The sequence below is a fragment of the Podarcis bocagei genome (genome assembly GCF_964188305.1).
Source record: "Podarcis bocagei genome assembly, chromosome: 9".
NCBI classification, from domain to species: domain Eukaryota; kingdom Metazoa; phylum Chordata; class Lepidosauria; order Squamata; family Lacertidae; genus Podarcis; species Podarcis bocagei.
In genome coordinates, this window is record NC_138134.1 from 5,969,053 (window position 1) to 5,981,301 (window position 12,249).

The 12,249-nt window shown below is 41.3% G+C and overlaps 1 protein-coding gene across 5 annotated transcripts in view; it reads left to right on the forward strand.

The window, feature by feature from the left end:
* PPP2R2C (protein phosphatase 2 regulatory subunit Bgamma) overlaps positions 1–12,249 on the forward strand; it is a 44,440-nt gene that overhangs the window by 4,360 nt on the left and 27,831 nt on the right. The window contains exons 3-4 of one of the 5 annotated variants that reach the window (XM_081207840.1): positions 278–400; positions 1,597–1,756. In XM_081207840.1, the coding sequence (XP_081063966.1) occupies positions 1,687–1,756 (70 nt within the window). In that variant the 5' untranslated portion in view covers positions 278–400; positions 1,597–1,686. Of the gene's footprint in view, positions 1–277; positions 401–681; positions 1,757–12,249 lie in introns of those variants that run through there. The other 4 variants (XM_081207842.1, XM_081207838.1, XM_081207839.1 and 1 more) reach the window with 4 other exon arrangements.

The following is a 12,249-nucleotide window of genomic DNA, read 5'->3' on the forward strand; positions in this document are numbered from 1 at the left end:
ACAGCTTCTAGCACTTGCCATGGAAATAATCCAGTCCAAATTTTAAATGGTTGGACAAATCATCTTGATTTTATAGATGGTAGCATAGTTGAGACCGCATAGTACTAAAACCTGTTGAACCTCTCTTCCTTGCCCATATAAAGTTGACAATGTTTGTGTAATTCAAATTCAGATTTTCACTTGGAAGTTACGGTGATATTTCAAAAGGCGATGTTTCAAAGGGCGATATTTCAAAAGCTTCATCCACTGCATCTTTTGCTCTGTATTTCTCATTCAGGCTCCAGCCTGATGACTTCTCCAGCTATGTTAAAGCTGCCACTGAACTGGGAAGCAAAAATTTGTGAATACTTACCTCTGCTGGTCCTTTTGTTTGCTGTTCCACTTGCAGAAAGGACTCCAGGTATGCTTTGAATTGATAACTGACAACCTACTTCCTCCACTGCTTGTGTGTTGAAAAGAATGATTAATTTTGCCCCATTACAGGTGAGCAAGATGTGTGAGACAGAACTGGTGGATAAATGGGGCAGGATGCACAGCAACTACAATCCTGCTCAGTTTGTAATATGGCTGATTCAGGATATTTGAGTTGTGTGATTGTATGAAACACACTGAATTTCAAAAATGTGGAATGCATCTATATACAATGAGTATTATAAGCAACACCCCTTTGCTAAAACCACCCATTTTTGCTGACTTGGGCCATACAGAAGTTGTTTATTTGAACTTTTCTGTCTTGGGTTCCACTGGAGGTTCATCTTCATTGCTGTGTTGGAGATGTTGAAAATGCTATGAACTAGGGACCTATGGACTTGCACCATCCCTGACCATTGGCTATGCTGCCTGGGGCTGATGGGAGCTGGAGTCGACAACGTCTAGAGTGTCAGGGTTCTCTCCCAAGAAGCATGGCAAAGCAAGTAGGGAGGGCCTCCTACCTTAGAAATCCAAGACTGCAACATAATGCAGAAGGAAAGAAGTGAGCACAGGAGAGCGCAATTGCTACAGCTATAACAAATAATGAATAAGATCAAATTAATCGTATCCTAGAATGGGATAATGCAGAGCAGGTTGATTTTAGTATTTTTGTTTTATTTTCTCCCTTAAATTTCGAGGCCTGGTTTCCAGGCACACAAGCTGAAATCCTTGCCTGCATTCTCATTTTTCAGTTTTTACTTCCATGCAAATCTTTCCTGGTTGGATAGTGAGAGGCTGGCTGGGAGGGGCTTGCTCGGATGCAGCATAGGCAGATGACAGCAGTAGCTGCAGCAACAATCACTGAGCTAGTACCAGGCAGCGTTTGCTGCAGTCAGCTGCCTGCCACTTTCTTCACATTCTGCAAGATTTCTCAGCGGCAAGCTTTGGGAGCTGCCTCTGCACAGGAGCTCATTTAAGGAGCAGCTGGCTAGAGAATTTAGCTATGTCAGCAGGGCCTCTTTGCTTTGCATCTGGACCCCTTCTGGCATTTTGAGTTCTGCATTGTTGATTTTAGGAGCCGATCTTGTGCTTATTCTTTCTTTCATTCACCTTCAAATCTTTGCTGCATCGCAAGCTCTCATTATGCTGTACATCATACCACAGTCTGTTTCTTGCCTCTGCTAGGCAGTGGCAGCATGGATGGTGTTCTTGTGACGACCTCTGCTGATTCTATCAGTCCACTGCGGACAGGCATGCTGAGTAATCCTGCTGTAAATGGGCGAGGACACAGACACACGGAAAATTAACCATGGCTTTCTTCGAGACCACAACTATGTGACTGAAGGTAATGCAGATGCTGACATAATTTATCTTTTTGTTTTTGAATGCTAGTGCATTATAATCAAAACCTGTATTCACTTGTTTGGGTAAGTTATATATAATGAAAAGCAAAATTTTTATGTTTAGCAGATGAAGAAGCCAAATCTCTCTGGTCTTGCTAAAATGCAAGGAAATTTGCCAGGTTCCTGTAAAAATCTGAAGTAAATGGAGCACTTGGATTAGCTTGTTGACAGGAATGTGAGCAGCTGGAACTGCGTGCCTAGGAGATAACTTGAGAGATCAATTAATATGATAGGCTGAGCTTCCATACATCTTTGGAAATATGTATTCTTTACCTTGCACCAGATCTCTTTTAAGTGAGCCCTTCCTTTTGAGTCTCTTCTGACTTTCTGTCTGGAATGTTATGTAAAAAGCTTGTTCCTGTAAATGTCATGGATGCTAAAATATTTATAGTGAACAAATATATTTTACAGGCAAGCAGGGCTTATATCCATAACAATGTATAGCTGCATAGCATAATGCTGGAAATATGGTTTTTAAAACGTCGGTCACGACTGAGCAACATGCCTATCAGTCACTGTGTGATCAGGTTGTGAACTTCCCAAGCATGTCGTTGTCGTTGTGTGTTGCATGTAGCCTGTTTCTGTAGCATCTTCCGTGTGGTATTTTCAAAGCTAGGATGGCAGCTTACATAAATTTAATCAACTGGGCCATGCTCGATTATTGATTATCTGCATTTTTCTAGAAGTATAAAGCAGTTTTATTACTGGAACTACAAAGATAATTTTGGGGAAAACCCCCATCACTTGCCTGCACTTAAGGAGCAATATAAAAATGAAGTCAAAACAGCAATTTCTACAAGCATTGACTCCAAGGCCTTCTGCTTTTATGTTCTGAATTGTTGTTTGAAGTCTTGCATCTGTGCGCTTTTTGTCCTATGCATGTCAATTTTTGTTTTATATTAAATATTATTCACACATATTTTGCAATCAGGTGGTAAGGTCGTTTTTATTGGGGATGAAGGATGGCAAAAAAAATGTGCAATGTGACAACTGTGGTGTGCTCACTTTAGCCATGTAGGCTTGTACATGTGGACAGCTGTAGGTTAAATAGAAACTGAATTCTTCAAGGATCCAGAGCAGTATTTGGTGTCCTCAGTAATTACCACTGGAGAAAATAATTTGCTCAGTTATATCTTTATATATTAAAAATATCTCATGCCCAGAAAATGGCTATTGTTATAACTCTTTTTCATTTTGCTGAGCATACTGCTGATTCATGGTGGCTAATACTTGAGTTGCATTTATTTTTAAAGTTTAGTCACTTTCCTGCTAGAGTAGCCTTGAAGGAGAATGTAGAGCTGCCTTTCCCCACCATACTGTTCATAGAAATATTACTACAAATTAACTGTTGTTTTCTCATGGCAAAACAGGTTCGAAGTGTCATATTCTTCATTACTTCCTATTTTATTTTAACACGAGGGACACCCATGCAAAATACCCTTCATGTGATAAAAGAGGGAATGGGCATGGTACCCAGTGGCCACATCCCCCCCACTTCTGACGCACTCGCACACCGTGTGACCATGTGTCAGGTGGCTTTACAACATGCACATATAGAAATCTTCCATGTGGAGGTATCATGGCCCAAGCAATTATTATTAATAATAATAATAATAATATTATTATTATTATTACCTCGCCCATCTGGCTGGGTTTCCCCAACCACTCTGGGTGGCTTACATCATATGCAAAATCTTAGTATATATATGTAGAATCTCTTCACACACATGCCACAATTGTGTGTTTGGGTGGGGGATCTGAGCACCTTTAAATTGATGGCTGAAACAGAAGTTAATTTGGGAATAATTTACATGTCTCAAGTTTTCTTCCTTTTCTTTTGTGACATCCACCTACTGTTTGGCTTGTTTGCCCCTTAAAGAGAACCTTAAATCTTCCTGAAATAAATAAATTGTGGTGCACATAAGTATTCTGTATGGAAAAGGAGAAAAAATAATGGAGGGCATCCACCATCAAACATCAGTGTTTGGCATCTCTGTTACATCTTAGTTCTATCTGGAACTGTAGATGAAAAGTGTACCTAGGTTATGAATACAGATCAGCTGACTTAATTGGACTCTTAGGGCCAGTCTTGCCACAGGAGTGCTTTGGGAATTATTCCTGTTGAGACAAAACATGGAAAATGTTGCATCAGAAACTAAAGCATTGGGGTCGGGGGGGGGGCTTTCCTGGGGGGGAAAACATAGATTCCTGCAGACTTTTCTTAATAGAATATTTCTCAAATTTTAGGAATTAATGCTATGCCCAAACTTACTAGGGATTATTTTATTTATTTGATGTACTGCTCTTTGTTCAGAAATAATACTCTGAGAGGTCTAGCAAAGAAGTTTGAAGCACTATCAAAGAAAAATAAATATGATAAAATAAAACATAATTCAGTAAATAGCAATGCAGATTGAAAAATAACATGTAATGGCTCTAAAGTCTGGGCAATTAAGAAGTTATGCACCTAGTGCCAAAAGAATACCAGATATGGTGCCATGTACAGCCAAAGCACTGGGAAAGGGGATAATTGTAGATAATGATTGAGGATATTTATGGAAACTTATTTCCCTGTAATTATGTACCTAACGTATCCACTGAAGCCAAACGTGGGATTTTTTTAAAATGCTGAGTGATAAATGCCAACTTCACTCTAGATACAGTGCCAGTACCAAAGCAGTGTTCCTCAACTTTTTCAAACAAGATGACCCTGGTTTTCTTCACAAGGGTCTACTGAAAGAACTGGACTGCATTGGAAATTTCCTCAGCAGGCCTCAGACTACAATGGATTAACAAAAGGTGGGGTGCTGCATATTAGTGCTAGGTTGAGCAATGAAAAAATATCTGCCATCTAGGATTTGATTGTCATTTGCGGATGAGTCACAACTTCAGCAATAGTTTGGTGAAACTGGTTATTTAGATAGGGTTGCCACATTAAAAAAAAAATTAAACAAAAATCGCCCTACTTGTCATACGTCTGGGTTTTCCTGGACATTTTGCAGATTCAGCAAAAATCTGCCCGAATGCCATTTCGCAGCCCGATTCCCAAATTTATGGCAGCCCTAATTTAGATCCATTCCAATCTGGCTTTTACTCTGATTTTTGTTACCCCAGTGGACCATCGTTACCCTAGTAGATCACCTGACCAGGCAATAAGCAAAGGAGATTGAAGCCCTGTTGAGTATCTGTAGTATCAACCGAATTCAGTATCACAACATAATATGCTTCTGGCTAGGATGGGACTTGAGGAAAGGCACTACTTTGTTTTGTTGCTACCAAGTGGTGTTCAAGGTGGCTAGCAGCAGTAATGCAAAGAAAAATACAAAATAAAATGAATCAAATCATGAAAACAAGGCAGGTTAATCACATCAATAAAATCAGTCAAACCGGTACAGACAGCAGCCAAACCAATGGCAGCATGATTCCAACAAGTTGCCTTATGAGACAAAAGAGCCTGTTTGGATGAAAAAATATTTTTGCCTCAGATGAGGCTGGACAGTATTTCAAGAGCCTGGGAGTAGCCACTATGAAAGCTGTCTCTCAGGTTCCCGCTTCAGATGTCAGGTCCCACTCCCCTCGTCCTGGTCAAGCCAGCTCCCCACATTGGCATCTCATCAGGGCCCATGACAAATAAAAAAGAGTCTGTGAAGGCCTCCCAAAGAACCTCTCCAAAACTGAGTGAATGGGTGATAAAAATGGCAAATGCAGCTCAGTGTAAACAGGTGTAAAGTGATGCATGCTGGCACACAAAAAAATCTTAATTTCACATACATGCTCAGGCAGGCCAGATCAGGTACGAGACCTTTGGGTCATAGCTTGATGAAGATGTAGACCCCGTGTGCAGCAGCTGTGATAAGGACAGATTCTATGCTAGGGATCATTAGGAAAGGAATGGAAAATATGTCTGTCAATACCATGGCATTATACAAATCTATGGTGTGACTGCATTTGGAATACATGCAGGTCCCGCTAGGTGAACCTAATCTGTTCATGAGAAACAGTTCATAAGGTGAGTGTTTGCATAGTGAGCTGACAATTTCCATTCTTAATTGGGAAAATCCCAGTGAATTCCCAAACCCAGAATGGTTAACCCCCAAATGATTTAAAAAAGATTCTCCTATCCTTTCATTTCATTTTATTTTCCTTTCATTTTATTTTCACCGACCACAGTTCCATAGATTGCACTCAGTCAGGGCGCTGAACAACTTCTTGCTGATCTGTATACATGCAGGTCCTGCTGTTCGGATATTTGAACCAGACATTCATTTAGTGACCTTAGAGTAAAGATCCTTCACGTGCAGATAACGGAAAGTTCATATAACAAGTGTTTGCATAGCTGGACCTTCATGTAATATGTATGGTTCACATCACCTCACATCAAAAAGGATTGCTCCTCACTACTATGAGCTGAATAAAGAGCATGAAATCCACACTCGACTCCGAGTATATTTCAGGCAGAGTTGAAAAAGGTTCAGAAAATGGCAACCCAGATGATCAAGGGAATGGAAGGACTCCTGGGAGGAAAGGTTGCAGCATTCGGGATGTTTCAGTTTGGAGAATAGGCAAGTAAGAGATGACATGATAGAAGTTTATAAAATTATGCGTGGCATAGAGGAAGTGGATAGAGAAAAGTTTGTTGGCTTTGAACGAGGATTGGACACTGGGGTGTGCTGATGTCATGAGAGCCCGGCCCGGGGCGTGCTGACATTGTGCAGCATGCTCAGTCGTGGGGGCAAGGTGGTGTGTGTGATCCACTCAAGCCAGATACAATGTTAGGATAATTCCTAGTGTTGGGGCAGAGTAGTGTGCTTCTGCAGGCCTACCATATTACTGGAGTTTCCAAGGTTCAGATAACAAGTACCGTATATACCCGAGTATAAGCCGACGCGAATATAAGCCGAGGCACCTAATTTTAGCACAAAAAACCGGGAAAACTTATTGACTTGAGTATAAGCTGGTTCACCACACCACAAACCTGGTGGTGGTGGTAGCAGTGGAGGAAGAACAAGCAGCCCGAAAAGGCTGCTTTTGGGCTGCTCATTCCTCCGCCGCCGACAGCGGCAAAGGCACTCATCCCTCCACCACCGCCACCGCCCACCTCACTCAAGTATAAGCCGAGGGGGGCTTTTTCAGCATACAAAATGTGCTGAAAAAGGTCGGCTTATACTCGAGTATATACGGTACATACTGTGTTGAGTACATGATGTTAAGCACTGCTTTTTTCTAGGAAAAAAGGTGCCAGTATTCGCCATGATCCTCTCCACCCCCCTTCTCTCTCTCTCTCTCTCTCTCTCTCTCTCTCTCTCTCTCTCTCTCCCACCCCTCCCACTTTGCATGCCCCTCCCCCTTCCTTAACCTTCCCCCATCTTGCTCCATCTGCTGTTCACACCCACCCAGCATTCTGCCTTTTTCCTTCTCCCTTCCCCTTCTTCCAGCCACATTGCCCATGCTCACCTCTATGGTTTGCCCCAGCCAAAGAATGGAAGGTGGTGGCACTAGCAGCACAAGATTTTTTTTGGGGGGGGGAGGTGCCAGTACGGTGTACCATTGAGCAGTCGGGGTTTGGCTAAGGATCCCACGCACAGTTGGGGAATCGGATGCAATTTTGCATCTGCTTTTAGAATGCATTTGCTTCCACTCTGGTGTGCTCAGCTATGGCCCTACAGTTACGAAGGCTGAGGCAGCCTCTTCGAGTGCTGAATGCTGGGGAGGGTGGATCTTGTGGTGGATGCTGGGGGTCCATTCCTTCTGGGCCCCCTGGCCATTTCCCTCTGTTGGAAGACAGTCATGGGTGTGCCACACTACCTGCCCCGTGTCCCTAAGTTAACTTGCTGATCTCAAGTGTGGTGAAATCGAAATTATATTCAACTGTCAGATTGATCTGCATTTGTACTTAAATCTGGGAGGTGTGCCATCTTGTCCTTTGTTTTAGGCAGCAAAATGTCTTGGCTCAGCCCTGGCTCTGCTCCTGTATTTGTAAGCAGAACAATCTCCAAACCTCTCACTATCAAATGAGACCTTATAGCATCAACCTAGACAGGTGGTGGTTCAAGAAAGTGTGAAGCACTGAACTATATTGTTGAAATCACACCAGTTGCTACATCTGAAGGGTGAGGTCATTATCTTGTCTAAAATGCTAATCTCTTTGTAATTGAAACTGGCAGATCAAAAGCATTGAATAATGCAAAACGAAAGAACACACAGTTCATGCAGAACACTTCCTGTTGCTCCACTGCAGGGGATTTTTATCATCACATCATTCTGAAAGGGAACACTTACGTTTTGTATCATAGTAATCTAGAATATTTTTCTTTGATAACCGGGTCTCCTTCAGAATGGATAAAGAAATTAAAGGAAGGCAGACAAGTTGTCAATTCAGTCTGTAACGGTGAAATATGGTTGAATAATACTGAATATTTTATGGTAGAAAAATTAGAAATGACTGTATTTTATTAAACTCATAAAAAGAAAATCCATCACTACTGGGTGTATCACATAACTTTTCCACATCTCATCTTTCAAAAAAAAGAAAATGAAAAAGGCAATTCACATACTATAAGTTATCAATGTACAAGGAACATAGCTGTCAATGTTTCCCTTTTTTTAAGGGAAATTCCCTTATTCCGAATAGGATTCCTCGCAAGAAAAGGGAAAAGTTGACAGCTATGACAAGGAAACATCCTTCCTTAATGCCTGAGTGAGAGAAATAAGGTCGGTGTGTAAAATCAAGCTGGTGAGTCTGGGGAAGAAATTTGATTCAGTTGAGAGTTAAATTCAGCTGAATTTGTCAATTTTGCAGTTTCCAAAACAACATGAGAAGTGAAACATAGCTGTTTTTGCACTTACAGTACCTGAATTTTGCAGTGCAGTTTTCCAACCAACCAGTATTTACAAAAAAATCACAAATTAGGTAAGCGTGTACATAAACATGAATATATTAGTGTAAACAAGGTACAAAATGCATCATAAAGGTAGAAGACACTTGCAAAAATGTGTACATTAGTCAAAACTGCATTACAAAAATGTGTTCTTAGGAGAAATTCACTCTAAAATGCTGAAGGCATTTCATTAGGATTTTAAAAAATTAATAAATGGCTGCAGAAATAAGGAAAACTGAATTTAAGATTTGAAAAATGGGCAACAGAAATTGAGAACAGAAATTGACAGATCCTTCTATCCCTGTCTGGTAGTAAACCCAACTTAATTCATTGGGGCTTACTTCTGAGTAGACATGCAACTGTAGATGGTTTTTGAAAGGCCATTAGCCACTGCATTTCATTTGTGTTTAAAATTCCATAAGATTTTTTGCTGCGAAAGACTAACAGAGCTATCCATCTGGAACGTCATTAACTTTGAAAGGAAGGCAACTAATTTGTTAATAAATAGTTGAGGGATATACCGTATTTTTTGCACCATAACACTCACTTTTTTCCTCCTAAAAAGTAAGGGGAAATGTCTGTGCGTGTTATGGAGGGAATGCCTGTGGGTGGCATGCCTACGGATTTTCCTCCTCTAAAAACTACGTGCGTGTTATGGTCGGGTGCGTGTTATAGAGCGAAAAATATGGTATGTGTATTGTACAATATATGTTAAAAATATGTTTATTTCCTCATCAGCAACGAACTGGAAGAAAGACTTGTACAAAATATACCAGTTGCAGTGAAACAGAAAATACTGGATGAAAGTGCAATTAATTAATTAAATTTCTATACTGCCCTTCATCTGAAGAACATGGCATGGTTAACAATATAAAGACATCTACAGGTGATACCTAACACCATGTAAGTTAGCGATGATACATCCAGGAACTTCACCTAGGTGCTGGGGAGGCTGCACCGCCAAGGGCACATAACTCCACATATGGTGGGAATGCTCCAAAATTCAATCCTTCAGGATATCAGTTTTACAATAGATCTGCAAAATAACAAAACAGGTAATAGAAGCAACTCCAGAACTGGCCCTACTAAATATCTCCCAATACAAAAAACACACAGTCACATGACAAAGAACTCATTAGTCAACTCCTGTGCTCTTTGGCAAAACATGCAGTACCAGTAAATAGAAGTGTGGAAATACAGGCTTTAAATCCTTAAAAGGTGCCCCTTTCAGTTACGGTAATTCCAAAGTATTCCACATTAAAATCTCCTTCCAAATTTACTTTTTCCCCTAGCATAGAAGAAGACCACACATTTGGTAAGTTATAAAATAGTTTACTTACAAACTCCCCAAAGTTCATATTCACATACTTTTCCATACAGCAGGAAGCAAAGTTCTGCAGGCTGTAAAATGTAGCTTGGTTACAAGATGGTAAAAGTCCCTAAACTATTAGTATAGGAAAACGCTACTTTCAGATTCCATTCTTGTCTGAAGCAAAAGTGACTGGTTGAAGTCATCTCCCCCTTCAGCCTGCCTGCTACATTTTTCACCACAGGAAGTTTCTGAATTGTGTTCAAGGGCAGTGCATTACAATACTCCAATCTGGATGTCACCAGAGTATGGAGCACATTGACCAAGTAATCGTCTAAGGGGCAATGGAGGCAGCAAACCAACCAGAGATGGAAATAGGCACTCCGGATGGCATTACCACTTGTTGCAAATAATCTGAAAACATATATTTTGTTTTTCTACTACACGGTTGCAACTCCTAGACCTACTCCCAAACTTCATACATTGTCCAGGTCTTCTGCAGACAGCCTTCATGCACACAAACTGTAGGCTGTGTCTGTGTAATCTGAGTAGAAGTGTGCACAGGCACCGTGAAGGAGCTCTGAACAATGGGTGGTGAATAATCATGCTTCATCTTCCACATATTGAAGATTGCCACTGTTAAGTTGTGGGTGAACATATCAGACGACACAGCGATTCTTTAAACAGCTCTTGTTTATTCAGAGACCAGAACAGAACTGTGCTGAAGGGCTCCTCAGTCAGCCTGCTTATATAGAGCTCCAGTACAACGCTACTGTAGCAACTTTCTAAAACTATCCAATCACTGAACGTCACTTTCAATCCTTCATTTGCATAACTATCTACAGTATCCCCCTGCTGGCCCAGGGTGAGAACTTCAGTACATAACAGCCACACTGTAGTCATCTGCACATGATTCGTAAAAACTCTGTGTAAGACAACCGAGTGCAATATTGATACCTAAGGCTCAATACACCCATGTGTCTATGCCACCCTAACTGGTTCGCACCTCAGTATGCAAACTGCCCTCACTGAAGAATATTAATGTTTGAGGTGATTTGAAAGTTGCCTCTGTTATTTGAGCTTCTAAATGACATAGCATCACACCTTGTGATTCAGTTGCCAGTATATTGCCAGAAACTATCAGTACTGTATTATTTCTAGAAATCCTTGTATCATTTTTATTTTTTTACAGCACGGGTGGGAAACCTTTTTCAGTCTGAGAGCCCTGCATGCTCAGGGGGTGGGGGCGTTAAGAGGTAGGCAGGGGCAAAAGCCAGGGAATCAATGGATGTACAGCAGACAACATTTCACCCATGCAAAAGTCAGACGGTCACCCCCACCCACTGTTCCCCATCTTTGTGCAGGCGAGGAAGAGGCATTCAAAGACACAGTCCAAATGGGGGGGAAATCTAAGGAGGGTGTGGAGCAGGACTGGCGAAGGGTGTGGTTTGGGCAGGGGGGTTGTGGCCGAAAAGGGACTGGAGGGTTGAATTCAGCCCCTGACTAAGGTTCCCCACCCCTGATTTGCAGGCTTAAACATAGCATACGAATTAAATGTTGAAATAAAACAGAGGATGTTGATTACAAGAGCTGAACATTCTCATTGGGATCATGGAGAAAATCACTTTGGACTTCTGATGGAATAATTTCTAGTGCAATACACAAGGCATTTTAGATTAATTTGTACTTAGACTGTTACAGGGAAATTATAATTGGAAGATTTCCCATAGACCTAAGTGCACTTTTGCATGATCTTTGAAGACTTTCAGAAGCAACACTTCAACCATTTATTTTGTTGAGGTCGGAACTGACAAAATTGTGGGAGAGGGCTTGGAATACATCAATTAGTTGGCAGAGCAATCCTACCAGGGGGTTGCGAGAGCCTAAGCATCAGACGATGCAAACCCTTGCCAGGCGCAAGGTGGAAGGAAAGGAGGAATGGCATTTCCCCTTATCTTATTTCTTTCTGGGGGCAGATCATACCACACAATTAAAGCACACAACTTCTGCCAAAGAATCCTGGGAATTGTAGTTCTCCCCCACAGAGCTACAATTCAGTATCCTTAACAAACTACAGTCCCCAGGATTATATTGGGGGGGGGGAGTCATGTACTATCAATGTGTATTACATGTGCTTTAAATGTTTAGTGTGGAACTGCCCTGTTGTTGTTTTCTTTAGGAATGTCTCTCTCCCATGGTTTCCAAAATATATATGCCATATCCTGGGCTTGTATATATTTGCCCCGGT